The 27,495-nt window shown below is 45.1% G+C and overlaps 2 protein-coding genes across 21 annotated transcripts; one reads left to right on the top strand and one right to left on the bottom strand.

The window, feature by feature from the left end:
• The first annotated feature begins 85 nt into the window (after window positions 1-85).
• On the top strand, window positions 86-21,256 carry TTLL3 (tubulin tyrosine ligase like 3). 16 transcript variants are annotated; one of them, XR_008913422.1, is made up of 15 exons: window positions 86-1,289; window positions 2,357-2,457; window positions 2,597-2,774; window positions 3,269-3,339; window positions 3,526-3,654; window positions 4,575-4,689; window positions 5,565-5,687; window positions 6,327-6,522; window positions 13,419-13,567; window positions 15,213-15,456; window positions 16,465-16,900; window positions 18,170-18,767; window positions 20,030-20,072; window positions 20,390-20,515; window positions 20,921-21,058. XR_008913422.1 is itself a non-coding variant. In XM_056804602.1 (15 exons), exons 1-14 carry the CDS (start codon window positions 587-589, stop codon window positions 20,418-20,420), a joined length of 3,117 nt encoding a protein of 1,038 aa, XP_056660580.1. In that variant the 5' UTR covers window positions 86-586; the 3' UTR covers window positions 20,421-20,434; window positions 20,921-21,047. The 16 variants fall into 16 exon arrangements, 15 of the variants coding, with proteins under 15 accessions (XP_056660580.1, XP_007500255.1, XP_007500251.1 ...); XM_056804602.1 differs by having other exon boundaries at window positions 20,390-20,434; window positions 20,921-21,047; XM_007500193.3 differs by having other exon boundaries at window positions 20,390-21,256.
• A 3-nt stretch (window positions 21,257-21,259) lies between these two features.
• Window positions 21,260-26,845, bottom strand: RPUSD3 (RNA pseudouridine synthase D3). Of its 5 annotated transcripts, XM_007500188.3 has the most exons (10): window positions 26,696-26,808; window positions 25,523-25,685; window positions 25,115-25,254; window positions 24,193-24,237; window positions 23,972-24,068; window positions 23,348-23,455; window positions 23,166-23,250; window positions 22,808-22,931; window positions 22,436-22,575; window positions 21,260-22,038 (listed from the first exon to the last, which is right to left on the bottom strand). In XM_007500188.3, the coding sequence occupies exons 3-10, from the start codon at window positions 25,245-25,247 to the stop codon at window positions 21,835-21,837; spliced, it is 936 nt and encodes a 311-aa protein (XP_007500250.1). In that variant the 5' UTR covers window positions 25,248-25,254; window positions 25,523-25,685; window positions 26,696-26,808; the 3' UTR covers window positions 21,260-21,834. The 5 variants fall into 5 exon arrangements, with proteins under 5 accessions (XP_007500250.1, XP_016279968.2, XP_001375428.2 ...); XM_016424482.2 differs by lacking the exon at window positions 25,523-25,685 and having other exon boundaries at window positions 22,808-22,901; window positions 26,706-26,845; XM_001375391.4 differs by lacking the exon at window positions 25,523-25,685 and having other exon boundaries at window positions 26,706-26,845.
• Between the last annotated feature and the right edge of the window lie 650 nt (window positions 26,846-27,495).

Genomic DNA, 27,495 nt, shown 5'->3' on the forward strand with positions numbered 1-27,495 from the left:
CTTTGTGGAGGGCAGCAGGAGCTTGCCACTATTAACATAACAGGACAAACCCCACCACCACCATTCCCAGCTCAAAGAGGAGGTTGGATGAGCCCAACTTTGGAAGCTTTCTTTGCCCTGTGACCACCTTGGATGAAACAACCCACAACTGTGTTTGGAGCTTCATCTGCTTCCACCCTTCTGGGTTCTAAGTTGGAGAATTCTCACCTAATTAACTTTCCCTTCCGACACTACTTTCTCTCTCGTGCATTTCGGGAGGAGGTTGCTCCTGGCAACCAGCAGACTCTAGAGGGAAAAGGACCACTAGGAGCGAGGCTAGGGGTGGGAGGGGCCCCGAAGGGGCAAAGCAAGTCTCCGGGGGCGCCGCAGGAATGCGAACCTTTCCCCACCCAAGTGACACTCCCCTCCCCCCTCCTTTATTGTGCCCCGGGGGGTGGTTTCCATGACAACGCTAAACAGAGGGCGGGATCAGGCCTGGGACCGCAGCTACCGGGGCTTGAGCCGGCGGATGGACCCTCCCCGGCCTCACACCTCACGTGGAGGATCCTGCGTGTGAGGGGCTGTGAGGGAATATTCCTCCGGTTCTATGCAGGGCCTTGGGGCTGCTCTTCTGCTGGGGGGCGGGGAGCTCGGGGCGGCGTACAAGAGGGACCCTCCCTGGTGTACAGAGCGAAAGCAGGCCGCCTACAGCTGCGAGCAGCTGTGCAAAGAGCAAGTCTGGACCAAGCCAGATTTGATCCCCGGAAAGCCTGAGCGCCCAGGCACGCTCGAGCCGCGGCTGGGCCAGTCTAGGTTGTGTCGCCCTAACACCTTCTGGGGACGAAACCGGCAGCCGGGGCCCGTCTCATCCCGCCTCCAGACCCTACATTGGCCTCGGACCACGTCGACGCAATGGGGCCCTGGGAACCTGAGTCAACAGACCCCGGGGTCCCCAAGCGCTGGGTTGCCGCAGAACCAAGCGGGGTCCCGAGCTGCCTTGGGGTCTGGGGCTTCGGGGCGCGGAGCCACCGTCGCTTCTCCAAGAGTCCTCGCAGCCTCCCCCGAAGTCTTCTCTAACGGGGCCGCAGGCGCCAGGACTGCGGGAGCGCGGTCGCGCCCGGACGCCCAGGGTGAGTCCCCCCCGCCGCCTCTCCGCCCAGTGGACCACTTAGCCTGCGGGCACCTGTACCATCTCCTTCCCGCGTCCGCGGACGGTGATGGCAAGGCCAAGGTTATCCCTCAGCCACACCCTGAGAACAGCTTTGAGCCCCTGAATCTCTCACAGAGCCCGCGGCGTCCGCGGCTCGAAGGTGAAGTCCGACCTGGGCCCCTTTCAGTCTACACTGGCCTCCAGTCCCCTCTCTCCCCGCTTTCCCCTTTCCCCCTTCCCCTCTCCATCCCGCCCATTCCACCTGTCAAAGAAAGGGGTGGGGTGGGAAGTGTATGCAAGGGTGCGGGGAGGTGGAGAGAGGGAACCACTTATGTGGATAAGAAAGGGATGCAAGGAAAAGGACAGGAGATAGATGAAAGGATAAATGGGAGACAAAGAGATGGAGGAGGGCTCCAGCTAAATGGATGGGAATGGGGAGGAATCAGGTGGTGTACCAGATGGGGCAGTAGCTGGGGATGCAGAAAAGCTATTCTAAAGCGGGGAAAGGAGGAGGCAGACCAAGAGGAAGATGGGTGGGCTCAGGGACTGGAGAGAAAAGATCTAGAGGGATAGGAGCAATTATTTGTATGTATGGGGACAGTAGGCTTAGTGAAGGGAAGAAAATGGAGGTAAGGAATGAGTGGAGGGGGTCAGGAAAGAGATGGACTGATTGGGGAGAAGGGGATTGGAGGGAGAAAACCAGTTGTATGGAGGGGAAACGGGGGACTACCAGGAAAGAATCAGAAAGTATAAATGGGGAACTGGCTGGAGGGAAGGAGATAGAGGAGAACTAGGGGATTCAGGGAATTAAGAGATGGTTAGTTGTTGAGGATGGAGGGAATCAAATAGGAAGTGTGTAAATGGAGAATGGGATTTTGGTAAGGGGTATGAGGGATGTGCTTTGTTAGAGAAAAGAATTAAGGAGAGACCTGTATGGATGTGAATGGAGAAAAGGCTCCAGGAGACACAGGAGCAAACTACAGGGACAGGGATCAGGGAGAGAAGATGGAAATAGGACAGAAGACTGAAGGATGGGGAATAAGAGATGGAAGAAATTAAAGATGAGATAGGGAAAAAAAGGCAGGCAGAACATCGGGGAAAGAGAGACAGGTTATGAATGGGAGGATAGAGGATAGGAATAGGGGTGGGTTAGACTGTATGGAGTAGGATTTGGGAGGAAAACCTGGCAGAAGAGCTTCCAGGATCTGTCTGGCTGTCTCACTGTAGGCCCCCAAGCTACGATGTCTGTCTGGAGAGGGTTCCCTGGGGCCCCACTCAACATTGACCGGCTTAAGAATGCCAAGATCCTGGTGCAGAGAGCCATCAAGGTCAGAGGTGGGAAAGGAAGGGGAACAGGGAGACCTGTCAGAGTCAGGGGGAATCAACCGAGGTGGAAGAAGGCCTCTGGGAAGATTGACATTTTAGCCACTTCCTCAGCCTCTTCCCTTGCCTTCTCTCACCCCACAGCAGAAGAAAGTCTTCATGATCCAGGGCCGCTACCCCGTGATCCGAGGGATCCTGCGCCGCCGGGGCTGGGTGGAGAAGAAGATTCCCCATTTAACAATAGGGCCAACATTACCTCCTCCTAGGGAACTGGACAATCTTGGATCTGGAGATCATGAAGTCCCTGAGGACTGTGAAGAAGGTAAACATGACTGCTCACATTCTTTCTCTCCTCACCTCAGCAGCTGAATTACCAAGATTTGGAGGGCTTCAAGCCAGTCCTGAAAAGAGTGTGAGTCCAAGGGTAGAGCTGGGGTGGGAGGGCAGAGATGAGAAAGTGAACTAGCAGGGCTACTCCTCTCTTGTCCCCTGGCTTGTTTCTGTGGGTAAAAGGTTAAAATGAACATCTCAAGTAACCCTGAAGAATGGAAAAGAAGTCACAGAACAGTTTGGGAGTGAGGGATTTTATGGAATGGGCAGTCCTGCTAGCTTTGCAGTGGAGATGGAATCATGGGTTAAGGATTTTCTTATAAGTATAAACCAACAGAGCCCCTCACCTAATGTCACAGGCTACCCCCATATAACTTGTCCAAAGAGTTCCACTGTAATTTTTGTTATACCAATGGAAGCTCTGAAAGGAGGGTTTAGAAGGAACAGGGCAAGAGCCTCATCTATTTGGGATTTTTTGTCCCCCAGAGGATGAAGATGATGATGATGACGATCAACAGACAGATCTTGAAGATTTAGATGGCACTCATGACCTTATGGTAATGGGGAGAGGGTCCCTCTTTCCCTTCAATTCAGGGGACAGAGGGTCAATTCTCCCAGGGTACCCTTCCAGGATATTTTAAGGAACTGATAAGAAGGTAGGCTGCTCAACTGAGGGCCCATAGAGGGACAGACAGATGACCTTGTTCACCTTTCTATTTACTGCCCTCTCCCTTGTGTCTTAGTCCCGAATGGTTCGAAATGAAGTGCCCTATTTCATCTGGACCACCCGGAGGGATGTGATCGACTGCCGCTTTCTCTGCAAAGAGCAAATGATAAATCACTATGCTCGGGCGGGCTCCTTTACCACCAAGGTGGGATCCCTTAGATAAGAGGAGGGGGGTGGGCACCATGCCATGTCAGATTTATTCAGCACCCCTAATCCAAACCCCCTTTCCCTCCACTCTGATTGCATGTAGGAAAGGGAAACATACCTCTCCCTGCCAATCAGTCAATCAAAAAGTGTGATTCTTGCACGTACCATATTCTTAGCCCTGCTCTAGTCACTTATGAAAAGGTATGAGATATATTCCCTATTCTTAAGAAGCTTACCATATAGGGGCAGCTAGGTGGCTCATCAGATAGTCAGGCCTGGAGTTTAGAGGTCCTGGGTTCAAATTTGGCCTCAGACACTTTCTATCTGGGTTACCCCAGGCAAGGAACTTAACCCCTATTGTCCAGCCCTTACCACTCTTCTGCCTTGAGACCAATACACAGTATTGATTCTAAGAGTTTTAAAAACAGAAGCTTACCATCTAAATGAGGAGAAAAGAATATGGACACAGATAGCAATTATCAAGACAAGACAAAGGATGATTCAGTTCTAAACTGTGTGGCATAGACCATTATCTCATTGGCAGAATTCAAAGAAGTACAGAAAGAAAGCAGGGTTTGAACTGGCCCTTGAAGGATAGTCAGAATTTGGATGGTGGCATGCTAGGTATGGGGAATAGCCTAAACAAGGACATGGGGGGTGGGAATGAGCACATTTTGGGGCAGGAAAGATTGATCATTATTATTTTAATGGCGTTCTATGGACAAGAATGCCTCTTCAGAGCAATCTAGATATATCCCCAGGGTGCTGCCAATCGCTTGGTCTATCTTAAAATACTTAGCTTGCTGTTGGTTCCTATCTTGTTTGGAAATATGCGGAAAGTATGGTTGACCCCCCTAAGTCAAGTTGGCAAACTCAGGGGAAGTTCCACCCTGCTCCTTTCCTGGGATGACTTCCTAGGTTGGCCTGTGCCTTAATCTTCGGAACCTACCCTGGTTTGATGAGGCCAATGCAGACTCCTTCTTCCCACGATGCTACCGCCTAGGAGCTGAGGATGAGAAACAGGCCTTCATGGGTAGGAAGATGCCTTCTTCACCAACTCTTTCTCCTTACCCCTTCAGACTAGGGAGTCACCCCTGTTTCAGGATGGAGCGTTTTCTGCTTTGTCTGGTTACAGTCTGGATGACCCTTACCCTGCCAGGCTTCCTTCCATGACCCGTATCTCTTAGATCTTGTTCCTTCCCTGATTATACCTTCCCCAAGATTCTTACAATGCTGAATTAGCTGAATCAGCCCATATACATTAAGAAAGTCTAGTACAGACACTGGGTTTAGATCAGGTACTAAGCAGGAATTGGCTGTCGAATCGAGGCTGTGTTCTAGATCTATACTAGGTTCCAGTTTTGGCTAGGTCTTGGATCCACACTGAGATAACCAAGTCTAGATTGGGTTTTAGATCCACACAAAATATCAGGATTAGGTTGAATTCTAGACTTATACTGAGCAAGACTACATTGACTTTCGGGTTTAAATTGGGCTCTAAATTCACATTAGGTACTAGATCCACACTAAGTGGGTTCAAGATTTACATCTGATATTATATTTAATCTAGGCTACAAATCCACACTAGGAGGATAGGTTTTGGGTTGGGTTCCAGATCTACAATAGGGATTGAGTCTATATTTAGGCTTTGAGCCATACTAGATGCTAGTCCTAGGTTGAGTTCTTAATTTATCCTGGGTTCCAAGTCTAGACTAAGTTCCAAGTCCAAAAGTTGTACCAAGCCCAGAACAGACTCTATAAATAGACCAAATTCTGGGAACATTGAGTTTGCTTTGGGAATAGTGGTTGCTTCCTTCTGTCCTGTTCCCCACTCCTCCTTCCATGGGCTGGTGCTAAGGAGGGTATCCCCCCCCCCACTCTTCACTCCCAATCACATCCTGGGAGCAGAGGACTTCTGGCTGACAGCTGCACGCAACGTTCTCAAGCTGGTGGTAAAGTCATGGGTCCCCTATTCAGAAGAAAATAAGCAGAGGAGATCATCCCCAGCTTTGTTGGAAAAGATTCTCCGAAGTAAGTATCATGGGCCATCCATCCATCCATCCATCCATCCATCCATCCATCCATCCATTCATTCATTCCTCCAGTCATCATTTATTTAGTCCCCCACCACTGAGTCAGCACCCTCTGTGGGCCCATCCATGTGTCAAGCCTGCTAAGATTACAGACTCAGCAGAAAGACGACGTGCTTTTTGTCTTCTCACTGGGAAGTCAGGATGCACCTGCATTGAAAAGAAAGAACATAAGCAAGCTTCTTCAGGTGATCTAGAATCCTTTGTACCTATGTGCTCAGGCACATAGAATAACATAGCAAACTTTGTGAGGAGGGGGACACGTCACAAGACCTCTACTCCAAAGACTTGCACTTTTCCTCTCTGGGTCCACAGACATGAAATTCAAGGGGTCTTGCTATCCAGGGACTCAAGAAAAGAAACAGTTTTGAGATCAGGGGGCATAGGGACCAACGAGGCTCCAAGAAAGCCTTTCTGGTACCTCCACTTTTCCTTCCATGTGGGAGGATTCCCAAACTTTCTTCTCTGGCATGGGTACACAGGGTGGAAGGTGGATCCAGGAGACAAGATTTTCCTTCTGTGATGTCCTTCCTTATCCTCCATAATCAACCCCCCACCCCCACCCCCACCCCGCCCCCAGGCTCCTCAGGGAACAGACTTCGCAAAAAAGAAATCAAGCAAGTGTCATCGGAGCTGATCGAAGATGCTCTCCAGGCCTGTGAGGACCACCTCAGCAGTTTGGCCCATGAGGATATTGACAAGACCATGGAGCCCCAAGGGTACTCCACCCATGCTGATTGGACTTTTTTTCTCCAGCGCTACTACCAAGTGGTCCAGTAAGTGTTTGTTCTTGTGCCCATAAAATGGGGTGTTGGGACATGAGCACAGGTAGATCCAAAGACCTTGGAAGTGGGGAGCTAGGGGTAGGGGGTTCATCCATTCTAGGCCTGCATCAAGGCTACTATTTTAAAAAGCACCAGAGACGTCATATTATATCCAAATTCTCCAATATCTTATTGCTTGCAGAGAGAACTATGTATGGGACAATGCAGATACCAAGCAGAAAAGAGGTGGTTTGAGATTCCAGGGCATTTCCCCCTTTTTGCATCCACGTATTTGTATCTTCAAAGGGAGATGGCCAGGAGTACAAGTAGTTTGTGTCCCTGTAATTACCAGAATCCAGACAGAAATCACACCATGAGGGGAGATAGGCTACCTCTGCCCCAGATTCAGCCTGGAGCTGTCCCTGACTCGCCAGCTATACTCACCTTCCCTTTTCCCCAGGACACTGAGACCTACTAGTGTAGTCCTACAGAGGTCACAAAAACAACATCCAAAAGCTGAAACTGTGAGCAGTTGGTTGGGGCCCTGCCACGGGGCAGCTGTCGAAAACCTTGTTCTCTCTTTAGTGTCTCAGACCATCCATCTATCTCTTGCTTCCTGAATATAGAGATTCTTGCTCCACTTCAGTCTAATTTATCCTGCACATGACCACCCCAGGCTAATTACTGTTAATCCTTTTCATCATGCCTCTCTAATGCTCAGGAGCCTCTAGTAGCTCTCACTGGTCTGCAGAATCAAGTCCAGACCCCTTTGACTCATCATTTAGGACCCCCCACAATCTGGCCCTCTTCTGCTTTTGCAATCATATCTTCTACTACTCCCCTACATAAAAATTCCCCTAGATGGATCCTCTCACTACCGTAAAGGGAGCATGATCACTCGGGAAATATTAAGTACCTACTCTCTGTAAGGCACCAGGGTTACATACAGGGATGAAAGGGGACGTAGAATCTGCCCTACCTAAGAGGGAGGAAGTACGCAGCTTCAAAATAAGGAGAGGGGTAAGACCTAGACTGGATTTCACTAGCTTAGGAGATTCCTTCTATTGATATCGGTTGGTGTCTTTTCTGTCTAGTCCCCTGAGTGGTTTGGGAACTTGCCCAGAGTCACACAGCTAGTATGTGTTAGAGGGTCTTGACCAAGCTTGACTGTGTGGCTTCAAAGCCAGTTTTCTATCCAATATGCCATATTGCTTCACCTAGTCTTATATACATGAATATAATGCAAAAATCTCACTTGGTCATGCTTGTGCCATTCCTTTTGTCTCGAATGTCATTCTTCCACCAACTCTGTTAAATACTATGTATTCTTCAAAGCCTACCTGAAGTCCCAGATCTCTAATGAAGTCTTCTCAGACTATTTCTCAGGAACCGCGTGGAATATCTCTTTGGGATTAATTAAGTGCCAAGTTTGAACAATTAACGATATATATATACCAGGCACCAAGGAGTATGGAAAAGACATAATTCCATTAACCCTTCCCTCAAAAAACCTACCCCTACTAGTATGGAGAAGAAGAGATGAGACAGATAAAGAGAATAAAAAACAGCTAACAAGGGCTCAGTAGTAAATGGTTGTCAAATGAGTGCAGAGATGACAAATCCTGTGGAATGGGTATAAGGGAGAGAGGGAGAATCCTGTGGGCTAACATGGACAGAGAAGCTTTTGTGGAATAAGTGAGCTAAACTTTGAAAGTATAGAATTTGGATGGGGAAAGATACAAGAAGGAAAGGCTTTTGGGGACCATGATCCAAAGGGCAAAGGTAGGAAATAAGTAAGACAGAAAAAGCCATTCTGGCAAGAGTTGATACAGTGGTACTGTGGACAACAAGACTGATTTTGCTTCATTTTGTAGCAGGTCTTGAATGCCCAAATGAAGAATTGTAATTTTATTTTGTAGGCAATAGGATACTATTTAAGGGTTAGTTGTTGTTTGTTTTTAGTATAGACTGACATCATCAAAGTTCTGCTTTAGGAAGCTTAATCCATTGGCATTGTACAGGATGGATTTCTGGGAAAGAACCTAGAAGCAGATAGACTTGTTGGGAGATTACAGACAATTGGTGATTGTGCTTTGAACTAGAGTGGAGGCACTGGAGTTTTTGAATGAACGAATAAAATACTGAACCAGTGCAGACAATTGATAAAGCCTCAGTTTGTATGCTTGCTTGGACCAGCAAATGAACATTTTTATGTGAGCCAACATGGTACTATTTTTGCCTAAGCCACAGAGAATACATGTGGAGAACCAGATATCTGGCACAAGTGTTGTCATTCACTGATTGTGGGTTCCTCAAAATATCTCCTTGTGCTTTTCCATCATCCAAAGATTAGGTTTCAAATAGTCAATTCCCTTTTTTATCCTTATAGTCTTAGAATGGGTGTTAAATCTCTAAGTATCAATGTTAAGGCAGAAGAGTGGTAAGGGCACTCTACCTACTGTGCTATCCAGCTGCCCCATCCTCAAACTTAAAAAAAATATTGATATCTTTGGTCTTCACCGTCACTTCTGGCTAGATGTCTCCCCTCCCCCTATTTGGTGTGAGCCATTATTTGTAATAAAGAAATTTAAACAAACTAGGGGGAAAACTCAATTCAACAAAATAACTAATATATCAATGGAATCAGACAGTATGCACACTATTCAATCAGATAACAAGCATTAATTAAATATCTATTCTGTGCACATGTAGATGTATATATATAGAGAAAAACTACATAAAATAAAAATATGATGGTAAAATATAAGCTAGGTAGAGAAGCAGCTAGATAGCACAGTGAATAGAGAATCAAGCTTTGAGTCAGGGAAGTCCTGGGTTCAAATATAGATGGACATGTCCTAGCTCTGTGACCCTGGGCAAGTCATTTAACCTCAGTTGACTAGTACTTAAAATTCTTCTGCCTTAGAACCCGTACTTAGTATTAATTCTAAGATTGAAAGTAAGGGTTTAAACAAATACAAGCAAGGGAAGGAGGATACTAGCTGTTGAGGGAATCAGGAAAGGCTCAATAGAAAAGATAGTGCTTCAGTTGAGTTATGAAGGAATTGAGGGACCTTATGAGACAGAGGTACATTCTAAGTTTGAAGGGTAGCACAGAGACAGAGATAGATGCTGAGTGTAAAGAACAGAAAGGCAGCCAGTTTGGTCAGACCATAAAATAGAGGAAGGATACAGTAGCTTGCCTGACATCACAAAGAAAGGAGGAACTTATGTTTTCCTTTTTCTGAGGCCAAGCCTGATCAATGTAATTATACAGCAGTTTCTTTTTGTTGTTCTTTTCATTTACATAGGATCGTAGAGCTGAGGGATCTCAGAGGCTATCAAATCTAATCTTGTTTTACAGATGAGAAAATTGAGGTCCTAGCTAAAGTGACTTGCCCAGGGTCCCACAGCTAATAAGAGTCTGAGGCAGGTTTTGAACTCAGATCCTCTGGATTCCAAGGTCCTATCATTATGCTGCATCTCACATTGCTGTCATTGTATTATTTTCCTGGAACTGTTTACTTCCCTCTGTATCTGAGCTTCCCTATGCTTCTTGAACTCTTCATATTCAACTCTTCTTATCACCCAGTAATATATTTCATTCTATTCACATACCACAATTCTCCAGTTGGACATCTACTTTGCATGCAAGTCTTTGCTACCTTAAAAAATGTAGCTACACATATTTTAGAGTATATGGGACTTTTTTCCCTACCTTGGACCTCCTTGGGGGTGTATGCCTAGCAATGGCATCTCTGGGTAAAAGGGTATGAATACCATAGTCATTTTTAAAGCATAATTTCAAATTGTTTCCCCAAATAGTTGGAGCAGTTCATAGCTGTCAACAGTATATTGTTATGCCTGTTTTTCCACAGCTCTTCCAGCATTGCCTTTTCCCATTTTCTCCCCTCTTTTCCAATTTGCTGGCTATGTGTAAAAGTTTTTTTTTAATTTGCTTTTATCTTATGTTTAGTGATTTAGGATAATTTAAAAATACATAAGCCAGCTTGAAATCCTTTCAGAAGTAGGGAGGGTAGCATACAATTTTTCATTGGTTTATTTGGGTTTTTTTTTTAGGGTTTTGGCTTTATATTATTATTCACTTACAAAAATGAACAATATGAAAATGTGTTTTTCATGACAACATATGTATAACCCAGATCAAATTGCTTGCCAGCTCTGGGAGGGGAGAGGGAAAAGAGGAAAGGAGATAATTTGGATTATATAACTTCGGAAAACTTACATGGAAATTTGTTATCATGTATAATTGGTAAATAAATAAGAAAAAAATGTAAAGGTATAAGCAAAAAAAGGAAATAGGAAGGTACAGGTAGAAATTAAATTTCAGGCTCAGTGAACCAACAAACATATATGCCATGTAGAAGAAAGAGCACTCTGGAAGGGTGCATGGGAAGTTTCTCAGGAAGAGGAAAGAGGAGGGAAGAAGATATGGGAAGTGCCCCGCCAGTTACTGACTTCTGATGAAAGCTCAAAGGTGACTCTAAGGCTTGACATCTGCATTTTATATGAGGACACGGGATTGGAAAAGTGTAATAACTAGCCCAGGGTCACAAAATAAGTAGCAGAGGCAGGATTTGAACCTGGATCATATGACCCGATAGAGCAATTTTCCACAAACCACCCAAGCCCTCCTAACCTCAAACAGAGAAGAGGTAGAGGCTTTGGCATCAAGTTATTTGTCTTTTTCTAGAACAGACTTATTTTAGGCCAACAAATACAAGCAATCGGGATAGTCCTTAAAGACTTATATTCTTCTGGGAGCATAAGAAATGTGCATAGATAAGTAAATATCAGATATGAACAGAATAAGTAGAGATCAGGGATTTGGGGTGGGGGAATGAGAACCAAATCCAGGAAGGTTTCTTGTAGGGAGTGACCCTTGACAGAGTCTTGAAGAGAGCTGGGACTTGAAAAGGGAGAGGAGGGAAGAGAATGTATTCCAGGATCTATCAAGACTTGGAGTGAAGTAGAACGTCCCATACAAGGAACAGAAAGCTAATCATTTTGGCATGAGCACAAAATACACGAGGCGGGAAAAAGGGCAATCTACCTGAAAGGATACACTGAAACCCTACCAAATGCCAAAGAGAGGACTTTGTATTTTTTCCTGGAGGTTCTTTTTTACCATCTCTTCCCTGGTGTGTTGTTGTACCAGTCTCCTGGATGCTGTACTTGCCTCCAGTCACTTATCCCCAGTGATCCATCCATTTATGCACAGTGGCCAAAGCCTAGGTGTGAACACGTCCCTCAGATCAGTGAAGACCAACGGCTCCTTGTTACCTTTAGCTTTAAATAAAAACTCCTCTGGCATTTCCAGGCCTTTCCAGTCTGCTTTCAGCCCATGTTTCCAGGCTTATGACATACCATTTGTGAATGGGCTTTAGTCTTCATCCTCACACTCGACGCTACGTCTCTCCTCCCCATGTCTTTGCCAGGCCTGGCATACACTCCTTCACCCCTGTCCCTTGAGACTCCTAAAGTGCCTTCAAGACTCAGTTCAACTGTCATCTCCTCCAAGAAACCTTTCCCCATTCCTCAAGCTAGTAGCCCCTCTCCACTGAAATTACTCTGAATTTAACTTGTATCCCTTTTGTATCTACCTATATACGTACATGTTGTCTCTCCTGATACAACGTGAACTGTTTGAGCTCAGAAATGATTTCATTTTTGTCTTTTTATCCACAGTGTCTGGAACATTGTAAGAGTCATAGTAAATACTTACTGATTGCTAGCGAGAACCACCACAACTTTATAGCCAAAAGAAAAAGGGAGTGCCAAGGTCAGAGCTATACACAATGAGAGTGGGGAGAAATTGGAAGCAAGGAAACCAATGGCTGGAGGACTGCTTCTCCGGACCCTTTAGTGATCAGAAAGAGTTGTGTCCTTTGAATAGTACATAATGCGTTGCTGGTGGAGCTGTGAACTGATCCAACCACTCTGGAGGACAATTTGGAATTTTGCGCAAAGGGCTATAAAACAGTGCCTACCCTTTGATCCAGTAATACCACTACTAGGTCTGTATCCTGGAGAGATAAAAGTAAAAAAGGGGGAAAGGACCTATTGTACAAAAATATTTATAGCTGATCTTTTTGTGGTGGCAAAGAATTGGAAAATGAGGGGATGCCCATCAATCGGGGAATGGCTGAACAAACGGTGGTATATGATGGTGATGGAATACTGTTGTGCTCAAAGGAATGATGATCTGGAGGATTTCAGAAAGAGCTGGAAAGACCTTCATGGACTGATGCAGAGTGAATAAGCAGAAGCAGGAAAACATTGTACACAGTAATGTTGTGGAATGATCAACTGTGAGATAGACTTAGTTATTAGCAGCAATACAATAATCCAGGACAAGTTTGAGGGACTTGGGACACAGAATGCTATCCACCCCCCAAGAAAGAACTGTTGGAGTTGAATGCAGATGAAAGCAAACACTTTTTCAATTGTTTATTTGGGTTTATGTTTTGGGATTTTGTTTTTATAAGATTTCACTTATGAAAAGAAACAGTATGGAAATGTGTTTTGCATGATAATACATGTATAGCCCAGATCGAATAGTTTGCCAGCACTGCTTGCCAGAGGGGAAGGGAAGGGAGGAAGGGAGGGAGGGAGAAAAATTCGACCATAGGATTTAGGAAAACTTGTGTGGAAATTTGTTATAACATGTAATTGGCAATAAATAAATTAAAAAGAAAAAGGTAGTACAAGGGCTTCCCAGAGAAGGCAGAAGCATACCTAACACTAACCTGTGACATGCAGTTGGAGGAAGCAAGGGTGCGTGGGAGTTTTCAGGTATATGGGAGGTCCCTGCAAGGGCATGCACACAGATGGATCAAGGTGCAGCTCTTCAGTGCCACCCTGAGCAGCTCACCATTTCTCCACAGTGAGGGGGCTGAGCTGAAGAAAGCCGAGTCTCACATCCAGCGTTGTGAAGACATCCTTCAGCAGCTCCGAGAAGTAGTGCCTCAAATTGACATGGAAGGAGACAGAAATATCTGGATTGTGAAGCCTGGAGCCAAGTCCAGAGGTCGAGGTAAGGGAAAACAGAAGGGGGTGAGGGGAGACCCTGTGGCCTCCTCTGAGCATCCGCCCAGAGAGTGATGCAGATGAGGAAGGAAACAGCCTTGAATTGTTGATTCATATAAAGAAATAATTATCAAGGTGGCGGTTGTATTTATTTTTCGAACAGTCATAGTGCCTAGTATGTTCCCAGTTCACTCCTGCCATCCCTCAGCTCTCCAGACTGTAGAGCCTCAGAGAACATACCGTCTTTTCACTGGAAGAGATGAGAGGGAGACTTCAAGTCAGACTACCAGCTCTTGAGCTTTCAGGACTATCTATGTGACCTGAGGCAAATCACTTCTGGGTCTGTCTCCTGCTCTGTAAAATAAGGAAGATGGAGCAGATGCACTGTTACCAGATGCAGCAGCTTGCCAGTTCCAACATTCTTAAACAAGTCACTTATCTTCAACTGCAAATCCAGTTCTTTATCCATAAAATGAGAATAATCATATTTGCATTTCCTACCTCAAAGGCACATTACAAGGGAAGTATTGGGGAACTCCATAAAGCAAACAGTAAATATGAGCTGTTGTGCCTGTGTTTCTACAAATCTAAATCTGTGGGTGGGGCCATCTTTGCTCATTGGGTTGGGGCAGAAAGGGAAGTAGAACATGGGCAGGGAGAGATCAGCAAACACTGAGAACTACCAGTCTGTGAGTTAGCCCTGCTGGTCAAACCCAGCTTTGGCAAACAAGGCATGAATAAATTTCAAATAAATGTGCCAGAAACTGTGCACTCAAAACTGCATCGTGGCTTCAACGTGTCATCACTTTGAATGGCAACCATACTTATTCCACTGCCCGATGATGAGATGGTCCTGGAGGTGGTGGGTGGATCTCATCACAGTGGAGTGCATCCTCAGATGGGTTTTAGTCAAGAATTAGGCTCAGTTGCCCTCCTCCTCTGAGAGAGGGGAAGCTCTGTGTGTAGAACATTGCTTATGGTCTTAAACTTGGTTGATATTGTGGATTGATTTTGGAGAAACGCTTTTTTTCCTTTAAAAAGGGATGTTTTTCTGAATGAAGAAGGGCTATATTGGGAAAGTAAGGTGATAAAATCCCCACCAATCAATAAAAATAAAAAATCTGGCTCATATTTTGGGGCAAAAAACTGAAAACAAAGCAGATGCTCACCCATTGGGGACTGACTAACAAAGTATGGTGTGAGTGTTGAGGAATCTTATTGCTCTGTAAGGAATCACAAAGATGAAGAATTCAGAGAAACATGGGAGATTTGTATGAACTAATACAGGGCAAAGACAGTGGAACCAAGAGGACCTACAAACAAATAACATAAAACCTTAAAATGCTTCTACACTCAGTTTCATTGCAAAGAATGTGCTCTCCTCTTGATTGAGAGGCGAGGAACCACAGGTACAAAATGCTGCATATGCTATCATACATGATCACTCTGTAGATCGGGTTTTGTTTGTATTTTTATTTATTCCAAAGTAAAATTTAATGGGGCAAGGATACATATACATTGTAAATTCTGTTGGGGGTGGAAAGCTCATGTTTAAAAAAAGTTAAAGTTCTTTACCTTATAAGCACTCCTCAGAGAAGTTAGGAATTTCTGGGATGCGAGTTCTGTTCCTTCCTATATCCTGTCTTACCCAGGTATTGTATGCATGGACCACCTGGAAGAGATGTTAAAGCTGGTGGATTGTGACCCCATGATTGTGAAAGATGGCAAGTGGGTGGTACAGAAGTATATTGAGCGACCCTTACTCATCTTTGGTACCAAGTTTGACTTGAGGCAGTGGTTCCTAGTGACTGACTGGAACCCACTCACTGTCTGGTTCTATCGAGACAGTTATATTCGCTTTTCCACTCAGCCCTTCTCTCTGAGGAACCTGGACAGGTAAGGCTAGGTGATGGGAAACTTAGGTCCATGGGACAGTAGCTCACAATGTCTCCTGCCTCTCCTTGCCCATTGGTTTCACCTTGGTGAAATAGCAGGAAAGGGGGAAAGGGTAAAGTGGCTAAGAATTTCAGAACTGAGAAATCAATGAAAGAATTTTTTTCCAGGGTTAAATCAAGTGGAGAGACAGAATTCACAACTTGGTTTTGGAAGGGATCTAGGTCCCTATCCCGACTTCAACATTTACTAATTGTGTGTCCGTGGGCAAGTCATGTAATCTCTCCGCCTGTGCCTTCATCTGTAAAATGGGCATAGTATTACTTGTATTACCTACTGCACAACAGGATGTTGTGAAGAAGTCCTTTGTAAACCTTGAATGTAAATGTGAATTATTATTACTAAAGGCCAGGTTAGGAATGATTGGAGATTAATGTAGTTATTAACTTAGAACTACAGAATACTAGAAGGGTGAAGATTTGGAGATCAACTAGTCCAATTGCCTCATTTTGCAGAAGGGGAGATTGAAGTCAAGTAATTTGCCCAAGTTTGCATGGCCAGTTATTGGGAGGTCTTACACAGGTTTCTTTTATTCTTTCTAGCACTGTATCCTTTTTAGGAAGTTGCCCAAGTTTTGCAACAAATCTTTTGAGTTTAGGTTGACACCAGGTCCCTTTATGGGATATTTCCAAGATGATTGTGTCTGTAAGCAACAGCTTGGCCTGGACTGGCACCTAGAGAGCCAAACCTGCATTGGTTCTGAGAACTATAAAAGGTTTGACATACTGGCGTGTCTGGCTTGGGTCTAAAGCATCAAAACATCAGAATGGCCTGGGGCCCACCCAGAGATGAATTTGAGTTCTTAGAGGGACAGATGACCCAGGACTAGTCATTATGGCAATGCATCGACACAGATACAGGTCAGAATTGGGCTGTTGTCTGCTCCTTCCAGTCTCAAGGTGGCAGGGGAAGGGAGGGAGAGGGCCGAAGCTTTTCTTCCTTTTCATCCAGTTCTGTGCATCTCTGCAACAACTCCATCCAGAAGCACTTTGAAAACTCTAACATTCGCCACCCCTTGCTGCCCCATGACAACATGTGGTGCAGCCAGAAGTTCCAGACTTACCTGAAGGAGGCAGGGGCACCTGAGGCTTGGGCAGATGTCATGGTTCCAGGCATGAAGGCTGCAGTCATCCATACACTGCAGACTTCTCAGGACACTGTGCAATCCCGAAAGGGCAGCTTTGAGCTGTATGGGGCTGACTTCGTGTTTGGAGAAGATTTCCATCCTTGGCTGATTGAGATCAATGCCAGCCCGACTATGGCACCTTCCACAGCTGTCACCACCCGACTCTGTGCTGGAGTGCTAGCCGATACATTGCGTGTAGTCATAGACCGTCGGCAAGACCGAAACTGTGACACTGGTGCTTTTGAACTTATTTACAAGCAGGTGAGATGCTCGGGGTACTACGGCCATGAACCTTTCTTTCCCTGGGTCTCCTAAAGGGACAAGAAATAGCATCTTTCTTTTAAAAGGAACTTTCCAAACCTCTGATGCCCTAATCAACCTCTTGTGTGCAAGGCATGGTGTTAGGCTCAAGAGGAGGGTGTGGGGTGAGGCTATAGAAAGTATGATTGCCCCTGCCCTGCCCTCTGATGGTTAGTTGAGGAAATGAGACATGTACATCCAGAACATTAAAAGGGCCTACCCACCGGCTGCAAAAAGATGAGCAAAAACATTAACACTAGAAGGACCAGGTGTGTCAACTGTTTTTTGTTTGTTTGTTTTTTAAATAAACCCCTACCTTCCGTCTTGGAATCAATACTGTGTATTGTTTCCAAGGCAGAAGAGTGGTAAGGGCTAGGCAATGGGGGTCAAGTGACTTGCCCAGGGTCACACAGCTGGGAAGTGTCTGAGGCCAGATTTGAACCTAGGACCTCCTGTCTCTAGTCCTGGCTCTCAATTCACTAAACTACCCAGCTGCCCCGTCAACTATTTTTTAAAAAATTTGTTTTAATTTCACTATACTTTCTTTTATCTGTGCAAAGGAACTTAAATACAAATAATTACAAGCAGATATTGACTTTGAAATAAAATTTTTCATCCTATTTCTATTTTCTTTGCCTTACAAAAAAAAAAATGCACTGATGCAGCCCAGTCCTTCTAGATATTACTAGATTCTAGTTCTTCATCAAAGGCTTTTATAATAGCAAAGGAAGAAAAGATCTTCACTTTTGGCCAGGTTGGACACAAAAGTCCTCACTGAGGAAAACAGGGCCTGAACTGGGTGTGAGAGGGAAAAGTGTGACTATAGGGTACAGAGGAGGGAGAAGAGCACTCTAGATAAGGAGAATATTCCGGAGACCTGATGAGCACAAGACGTTCAGGGACCATCAAATCAATCTGAACTACCCCATCTTAACTGTTTCTAAACCATTTGGCCTTTCACTCCAGCAATTTGATGACTCCCGAGTCCCAAGGCACAACTCTCATTCCTTTGGATAGATTATTCAACAAAGAGAATCCCTTTCCTTTAAAGGAACTATACCTCTTTTTCTCTTCCACTTGCCATCCCGATGAGACTACACAAGTTTAGTCCCCCTGGTAAAGATTTCATTAATCAGCTGCCTTGTGACTATTTCTGAGATACAGGGAAAGAGATGGATGAATTCTCGTGATGCTTGAACTTTCTATCCCACTAACCTTTTTGCCCTCTAGGCAGCTGTGGATGTACCCCATTATGTGGGTATCCGACTAATGGTTGAAGGCTCTCCTTTGAAGAAGCCTCTGACTGTCCGTACCAGAAGAGGTGGCCCCCGTCCACTGACACATCGACACCATAGGGAGCCCAAGGGTTCAAAGCGTAAGGAGGCTAAAGAGTCCATGCCTAAGGAGGCTAAAGATTCCATGCCCAAAGAGGCTATAGAATCCATGCCTAAGGAGGCTAAAGATTCCATGCCCAAAGAGGCTAAAGAGTCCATGCTTGAAGAGGCTAAAGAGTCCATGCCTGAGGAAGCCAAGGATTCCACACCTGTTACCTGCAAATCATCAGGGTATTCCCAGTATCTAGGGAAAGCCCAAGGAGGCAGGAAGAAGTTGGGGCCCATTGAGAGAACTCTCTCCATAAGCATGAGAAAGAAGAAAGTCAACACCAAACAATGCATAGGGACTGACCAGGCCAACTTCCAGAAATGGGATATCCATAGTCCCAAGATGACCAACTTCTTCAATACATCAGATGCCATTGTCAGTCAGGGAAAACAGCTTCTCTCTGGGAACAAACATCAGCTGTTTACAAAGAACCCCTTGTCTCTAGGTAGGGCAACATCTATGCTTTGGGCCCTTGGCTAACTTCTTGCTCTCTGACCCCTCCTCCCATTCCCTGGGGGTCTAAGACCAGTATAATTAGAGGTTGGGGGTCTTCACAGCAGGTGCTATGAGGGAAAATCCTATGGTGGGTATAAGGTGTGACTGTAATGTAATGAGACTGGTTTGTAAACAAAGGCAGGAGAAAGTAAAGAGCATGGTGGGTGGGAGACCAATGACACTGGTATAAGACCTGGCTCTGTGACTGACATACAGTCAGACCCTGGCCAAGTCTCAGAGCCTCCTTGAACCAGATTCCTCATCTGTAAAATAGGAATAGAATGTCTTGTCCCATCTCAGAGGGTTGTGATGAAGATCCAATAAGATGATACATGGAAAGGACATAGACATTCAAAAGGGTAGTCTCCCACCCTACCTTGCTTCAGTGAAATCACTTTGGGAGGTTATGCATATATTCCAACAAGGCTGCCATTACTCAAATTATTTGGGGAACTCTTCTTTGGGAATTGCTTTCTGAACCAGGTTATGAGCCACCTAAGAAAATCATTCTCTTTACTTTATAGTCACATCTCATTTTTGACCAAAAAAAATGCCGTTACCTAGCTTGATCACCCATCTTCACCAGACTTGGCTCCATAAGGCTCTTGGTTGTTTGCAGAAATAAAATCCTTCCCCAAAGGATGAAGATTTATCACCTTTGAGGATATTCAAAAGAATCTACCACAGGCTCTCAATGCATTTCCAAATAGGAGTTCCCACAATGTCTTGAGTAATGGCGCCTCATTTGAATAAGTGTATAATCTCCTAAGTGACTACTTTGAAGGGAACAACACTCACTTGGATGCATAAGTTTTGGTATTTTTGCAGCCCTTGCACTCCAGAGGGAGAGCAAACACCAACACACAAGATAATATGAAAAGATAAGATAGCATTATTATAAATACCAAAAGAGCAGTATAGATAAAAGTAGAGGAGTTATTATCCCTGCTGGTTCTTTGCAGGGAACATGCACTCATCTCAGTAAAATGGGAATGGAATGTGTTTTGCCCATCTCAGAGGGTTGCGATGCCTTAGGTGAATTATTGACAAATATACCAGGACATAGACATTCAAAGGAGTAGTTCTAGTTACGGTCTATTTATAGATATTATCTATTTATAGTCATATTATGGTTTGTTTATACTCTTACTGGATATTGTTAGAAAAGACCTTAAATCTCATGTCACCTAGTCCACCACCTTCATTTTACAGATGAGGAAACTAAGGCCCAGAAACAGGATGTGCTTTACCCAAGGTAACAGTATTTCTCGACATTAGATCACCCCCAGGGCAACAGAGTGGGTTTCAGAAACCTGAGTGGGTTTTACATCTATTGGCTCACTCCTGGAGGGAAAGAGAATGAATCAGCCCCAACACAGTATGTTTCCAAGTAAATCCTACTGAAGCAAGTATGCTTGGGGCTATCATATGGGACTTCCTTTGCCCTTTCTCACAATTTACCATGTCTAAGCAGAGGGCCTCAAGAGGACACTAGTCCATCTGTGAAAAAAGGAATAGGATCCAATACTAATAAACTGCAACTGACCCATGCTTTTCCTTCACCTTCCACAGAGTCAGAAGGATTACCCTGCCACCTTGCTAAGCCTGTGTTGCCAGGTTACCGACCACCCAAACCTCACACCTTCCTTCTCAAACTTCCACTCCAAAAACCACCCTGCCAGAACCTCCGTGCCACAGGCAGGGGTTTGCTTAAGTTTCCGGCTCATAAAGAGCCTGTTCCCAATTGTAGGAAGCAGGCCAAGGTGGGCTTCAAACCCTGAGGGTCCTGGGAGGGGGCTGATTTGTGCTGAGACCTGGGAGAGTTTGGGGAGGGGAAAGGAGGGAAAAGAATTTCTCATGGTCTAGGCTGAGCCAGTGGGAGCTGACCCCTGTTTGGTCTAAGCCCCTTGGCCCCAGCAAAGTGTCCCCAGTTTAGAACCTTGGCTGTGATCAAGCCCAAAGAAGCACAAGAGGCAAGTGATATATGTTCTTTGGTTTCACCCCAAAGTTGTATTCACAGAAGTGGGAGGGAGGCAAGCTAATTGCCCTTTATTGACCCCTTATCCCTTCTCCTGAGAAATTCTCATCAGCTTTTCCCCATAGCCTGAAATGACAGTTGTAGTTCACTCAGAACTCCATCCACCCAAAACACCGAAAAAGGAAATGCCTGTGAGCCCCAGTTGCTCGAAGATGAAATGCAGCTTCCTGCCACCTTTAGCAACTAGAAGCCGAGGCTTGAAAACACACCAAATTTTGACGAATTCTCTTATAAAGAATCCCAAAGTTCACGACTCCTGCTGGCACCTGACTCCCAGAAGAGAATTCCAAGCAATAGAGACCATGCAACTAAACTCCTGGCCACATTTCTTATTTACCACTCAATATAAGATCTGGCCAAAGAAACCACTTTGGGCCAAAAAAAAATAGGATTGAGATACATCCTGTTTTTGTCATGTTTACTGTTGGGGCAATTCGAGGAAGGGGTTGGACACACTGCCAGGCCTGGCTGGCAGGGCAGCATATGGGAAGAGGAGTGGAGAAAAAGCTAATCAGAGATTATGATAAAGGTACTTTTGTGGGAGGTGTAAAGCCCAGGAAATGGAAATTTGGGGGGAGTAGTCACTGTGTAACAGAGGAGAGACTGAAATGGGTGAGGGACAGCTTGCAATGGTCAAAGAGAAATTCAAGCTGAAAATCAGGAAATTGTCCCAAGGTGTGCCCTAACTCCCAAGAATGAGGTGTCACTAAATGGAACCATCAGTCTTTGTATGTTCTAAAAGCAAATTACTCCCCAGTATGAGGTTAGCTTGCCTTAACTTCAGCAGAGATCCAGAGTCCTCAGGGGAAGATTCTTCCCAGCTTTCTTTTTATGCCAAAAAGGCCAGAATGGAGGAGGGATTGGATACATACTCCCCCAAGAAGCAGGCCTTTTCCCCCAACTCTTCCCACTGGGGCCTTCCCCAAAGGCAGTAAATAACTCACTTTTCCCACTTTCTGAGCCATCTTGACTTGGCATGCTATTTTTTTCTGGGCCCATCTGACATTTGGAGCCCCAAGTTCCATAGGGTTTGTGAAAAGAAAGGGGGCAAGGGAGCTATAAGCATTGTGGGGGCCATTGAGGTCTGGGGCAGAAGGATTTGATGCAGATGGAGGTGGAGGGGTAGAAGGGCCATCTCCTTTGGAGTTATGTGGAGGCGATGGAGGAGCAATTCACTTAGGACCTAGAGGGTAGAAAAGATAGAAAAGAAGAGTCAGGACATAGACCTAACAGTTAAGAAAACCCAAATAGATGCTCTCATTTAAAGTGGAGGCTGGGAATGGGAATAATGTGTCCTATCACTACTTCAAGTCCAAAAGACTTTTTTTATCAACATAGAAGCAGAATATTAGAGCTGAAAGGCAATTTAGTCCAGATCTTTCATTTTAGATGAGTCAAAGAACTTATTTCACATATTCAGAGTCAACTAACCAAGAAGCGAATGTCAAAGCCAAGACTAGAGTCCAGGATAGCTTTCTGTTGAACTATATCCCATAACCAATGACAAAAGATACTCCTCTGATACGGGGCCCCAAACAATAAAACAAACCCAGGTGGTCAGGCAAAGCAAATCGAAGTACCTGTGTCTGAGGCACTGAGGTCTCCACTGGCAACAGAAAACTTTCCCCTAGGACACTGCCAACTCGAGCAGAGTACAGGTGATCCCCAAGCACAGGACACAACTGAAGCACCATATGCACCAAGAGCTGGTTGGGAAATGCTGGGGACAAGAACATTTGCTTTAAGAACTCCCTTGCTGCCTTGCTGCACTAGGGATTAGTCCTGAAGTCATACTCTGCCTTCTGATGGCTGTTAGATCCCCCTGGTCCACCTCAAGTTGAGTTGCTAGGAAGAATTCAACTACTAGCTAGTAGTAGTAGTAAACCCACCACAGCTCCTGCCCCCTTGAAACAAAGTTTCAGTATCCCCAGTTGGATGGTCCTGATTCCCACCTGTAATTGGTTGGAGCTTCACCAGAGCACAGTCAGGTGTGGAGTCCTCAACGAAAAAGCGGGTCAGGGTTTTCTTGACGCCCTCCTTTAAGGTCTGTCGAGATGGTGCCTTCACTGGGACTGCCTGTGATCAGTCCCCCAGAATAGAAAATCCACTTCAAATTCTATGCTCTGCCATCCCTCCCCAGGGACTCAAGAATAAAGTGAAGGCCACAGGGTACTGGATGCTTTCAGCTCATTCCTAACTCAAAGTAGGTTCCTGATTAGTGAGACCTAACAAGCTTACACTTTCCCATCTGCCATGTCGCCCTCTCCTTTTTCCCATGGAGCAAGAGATTAGAGTTAACGCTTCACTCACCAGGTCTGCTCCCCTGACTTGATCCAACTTCAGAGCAACTTGAATCTCACCTTTGGGAGTAGCTGGAACCCCAACAGTGACAGCCCTGAGGGAAAAGCAGAGAAAGAAGAGGTCAGAGAGCAGCAACCTTGAAGGGGGGAGAACCATGATATAATACTAGAAGCCAGTGGCTGCCCCCTCACCAGTAGGTCACTGTGGGTTTCTGAACTCTTCGAGACTGGATGAAGAAATTCTGAAAGGTTTTTGTTATCCTTGGACAGCTGGAGAGGAGGACAAGCCCAGAGCTCTCCCTGGTGGATGGAGGAGGAGGAGGTAAAAAAAAGAGATCACAATTGTCATAATTCATAGCTCTATAGTATTATAAGATTTATAATACCCTTTTCTCATGACCACCCATTGAAGTATGTAGTAGTATTATCATTGTACAATAATGAACCTGACAGTAGGGTCACAAGGGATGTACCAAAGTTAAAATTTGAATCCAATCTCTTGACTAAGAGCCCAGTGAGCTTTCCACTAGAGAACTCAAAATGAACCTTGGCTTCATTTCACAAATGAGGAGAGTGTAGCCAGAAGAAGTCAGTTGCCCTAGGTCACTTGTTTGAGTGGCAGAACTAGGTTTCTCATGGCAGGACTTTTCCTACAATCTTGGATGAATTTTTACCTGTTTTAAAGGATATCTATGGTCCCAAATCTTGCTGGAAAAACTTAACCCTCTTGACATACTGCTTTGAGCAACTGCAATTCTCACTTCATCTCCCAATCTGATCTCTGGCTTTAATGGTTTAGCATAAGCTGTAACTTACTTCCCAGGAGCACGGACAATATGGAGCTCCTGACTGAGCCCCAGATGCTGGCCTATTTCTGGGAGTACTGAGAGCAAAGTAAGTTCTCCTGGTTTTCCTGGAGACACAAGAAGAAAAGTAATGAGATACTAAACTCTTTAACCTTTCTTCTCCCCACTTCCAATTCTTATTCCCTTCCTTAACTGTCTTTCCGATCCATACCATCCCACCCCTTTCCATACCTGTTACTGCTAGTCCTGGGGGTTTGTTCAAGGCCACCAGAGGTCCTAGAAAAACAAAGTTGTCACATTCACATAGACCCCTAGAAATGAGGATGGGATTGCAAAGCATCCTAAATATTTAATGACAGAGGAATAGCCAAATAAATCAGTTTCTATTTAAGTGAAGAATAAGAAAAATTTAAAGAAATCTGGAAAAAGACTTTTATAGAATAATGCAAAACAAAATGAGCAAAACCAGAATAACAAAGAACACACTAACTAGGACCATATAAAAGTCAAGATAATGAATGGAGAAAGAACTGTGATGAGGACTTTGAAAACCTGAAATACTAGTAGGGGGCAGTTGGGTGGCTCAGTGGATTGAGAGCCAGGCCTAGAGACAGGAGGTCCTGGGTTCAAATCTGGCCTCAGACACTTCCTAGCTGCTTGATCCTGGGCAAATCACTTGACTCCCATTGTCTAGCCCTTACCACTCTTTGCCTTGGAACCAATACATAGTATTGATTCTAAGATGGAAGGTAAGGGTTTAAAAAACAAACCAACCTGAAACACTATTAATAATACTTTAAGTGTTGAAGAGAATTTACTTAAATATAAATACCAAATAAGTGTAGTTGGTTGCACTGACAAAGTTAAGTTTTTAACATAATATTTATTTATTTTGGCTTGAGAATTTTTATTAAATTAATTAAGGATATTTTTCCATGGTTACATGATTCGTGTTCTTTCCTTCCCCTCCTTCCAGCCCCCTCCCACAGCCAATGATCAATTCCACTGGGTTTTACATGTGTCATTTAACATAATATTTAAACAAAAATTAACATGGAATCAGCTCTAGTCACTTCCTGTGCCCTAATGGGGCATGATGAAAGCACTATCCTAAAATCAGATTTATCGAGCCCCAAAGCTTGTCTCCCCTCACCATTATGGTATAACACAGCTGTCTTCATCACCTCAGTCAGCTCCTTGTGGCTGAGTGTCTCTAGCTGCAGCATCCCAGGAAAGAGCATGTTATGAGGGCCCCCCTCCATTTTCTTGGACTTCTGAAGGAACATCTGGTACCTATAAAGGCAAAAAGGGAAATGAACAACAGAAAAAATATTTACTTATGAATCTGGTGTCATATACATTGGTGAAGAGTATTGGTCTTTGAGTGTGGAGACCTGAGTAAGTCCTGTTCTAACACTTTGTTATATTGGGCAAGTATTTTAACTGCTCTTGGGTCTCAGTTTCCATATTTGTAAAATGGGGGAAATGATACCCTACCTACCACCTGGTGTTGCTGAGGCAAGTGCTTTGTAAACTTTAAAGTGTCAAATAAGTGACTTACTTGAGGATCTGTAATTTTCTAAGTATAGGTGCTCCCTTTACCAACACATCTCATAAGCCTTCTGAACCTCAGTGGATGGTTTCAGAAGTTATGGTCAAAATCTTCATATCCTGTTGGTCAACTCTCAGGTGTGATAAGTCTTCCCACACTTAGCTAGGGATGTCTTAAGATGATAGAAACAAAACCCATCATCAGAATCATCCCCCAAACCTTTTCTGTTCTGTAAAACATAAGGGGCAACTAGTTTAGAGCCCTGGGCCTGGTGTCAAGAAGACTCCTCTTCCTGAGTCCAAATCTGATCTCAGACACATCTTTGCTGTGTGACCAGGGCAAGACACTTAAACCTGTTTGCCTCAGTTTCCTCATCTGTCAAATGAGTTGGAAAAGGAAATGGCAAACCACTCCAGTGTCTTTGCCAAGAAAATACCGGATGAAGTCATGAAGGATTGTACAACAGGACACAAGTTTCTATTACATTAATTGAGAATTAATGCCATGCTTAGATAAACTTTAAAAAAAGTGTCAGTGGATACCATAAAGACATGACTGTCACAGGACTTAGCACCAGAAGGCATGAAAACATTATCTGGAGTCCAGTTGTGACTCACAGCTGGAGTTCAGCAGAGGCTGTCAGCAAGAGCTCACGAGTTCTGAGCTGAAGTGGGAGGCCATCAAACCATTTTCAGCCATATGGGAGGGGGCACCTAGGCTGCCTGAGGAAGGGTGAACTGATCTGGATCAGAAAAACAGGGCAGGGGGGCAGCTGGGTGGCTCAGTGGATTGAGAGCCAGGCCTAGAGACGGGTGGTCCTAGGTTCAAATCTGGCCTCAGCCACTTCCTACTTGTGTGACCCAGGGCAAGTCACTTGACCCCCATTGCCTAGCCCTTACCACCACTCTTCTGCCTTGGAGCCAATACACAGTATTGACTCCAAGACGGAAAGTAAGGGTTTAAAAAAAAAAAAAGCAGGGCAGGTTCGAGTGGCCAAGCTGACAAACATTAGGAACCTTCCCCCTTATTTCCTGTCCCCTCCTTCCCCTTCCCCCTCTCATAGTCCCCTTCCCCTTCCCTCCCATCCCTCATTTCCCCTCCCCCTCCTGGTCCTCTTCCCCATCACTGTATCCCCAAAGGCACACACACTCAGTCAGTCCCCACCCCAAGGGGATCAATCACCAGGTCTCACTCTTCTTTGGGGTTCCGGATTTTGCCCGGAACCCAGGTCCCTGCCCCGTCCACCCGCACAACAACCGACGAACAACGCAGCTCCACATCTCGACCGGAACGAGAAGACAGAGCGAGTGTGCGCATGCGCTCAGGCGGAGGCAGGAGGGGCGAGGAGGGCACCGGAGCACCGCCCTCTCCATACGGAGATTGGAGAAAATGGCTGTCAGTTAAAGCTAAATTAGGAAGCGGGCGTGGGGAGCGTGGCCGGAGAGAAGGAGGTGGAGCAGCCAGCGCACGAAGTACCGGTTAGGCTGTTTGCGTAGGCTCTCTGTGTCTCTGTCTGTCTGTCTGTCTGTCTCTGTCTCTCTCTCTCCCTCTCTTCCCCTCCCCCCCAACTTACCTTCTTTCTTAGTGTCGGTTCTAAGACAAGAGTGAGCAAGGCAGTTGAACCCAGGTCCTAACTCCAGGTTTGGTGTTCCATATTACCCAGTTGCCCCTAAACTTATTTCTCTGATGAGACGCCACAGGATACCAGTAACTGTGCCACTTATACAAATCCGTACTACTTTTACTGTTATCCATTTAACAGGTTGTCCCAGCCCTAACACCCTGTCAGCCAGAACTTTGGCATGGAAGGGAAGAAAAGTGGGAAATGGATCTGAGCAGCAGCATAGCATGGGAAGTAAAATATAGTGAGGGGTAGAATTGACTTTCTCTCATCAGGATGGCATGGTCCTAGGTCCAGGCTAGAGACGTCAGCCAGGGAGGTAGGATGGCATGGCAGGAAGTTGAGCCCTTATTTTCCTAAT

The sequence above is a fragment of the Monodelphis domestica genome, chromosome 7 (assembly GCF_027887165.1).
Source record: "Monodelphis domestica isolate mMonDom1 chromosome 7, mMonDom1.pri, whole genome shotgun sequence".
Taxonomy (NCBI): domain Eukaryota; kingdom Metazoa; phylum Chordata; class Mammalia; order Didelphimorphia; family Didelphidae; genus Monodelphis; species Monodelphis domestica.

Coding starts and splice junctions, on each gene's coding strand:
- TTLL3 (XM_007500189.3), top strand. CDS start 587: ATGCAGGGCCTTGGGGCTGCTCTTCTGCTGGGGGGCGGGGAGCTCGGG. Junction 13,568..15,212: donor AGCCAAGTCCAGAGGTCGAG/GTAAGGGAAAAC, acceptor TGTCTTACCCAG/GTATTGTATGCATGGACCAC. Junction 16,901..18,169: donor TTGAACTTATTTACAAGCAG/GTGAGATGCTCG, acceptor TTTGCCCTCTAG/GCAGCTGTGGATGTACCCCA.
- RPUSD3 (XM_001375391.4), bottom strand. CDS start 26,830: ATGCGCACACTCGCTCTGTCTTCTCGTTCCGGTCGAGATGTGGAGCTG. Junction 25,255..26,705: donor ATCCGGAACCCCAAAGAAGA/GTGAGACCTGGT, acceptor TTGCCTTTATAG/GTACCAGATGTTCCTTCAGA. Junction 23,251..23,347: donor AAACCCACAGTGACCTACTG/GTGAGGGGGCAG, acceptor CTTTTCCCTCAG/GGCTGTCACTGTTGGGGTTC.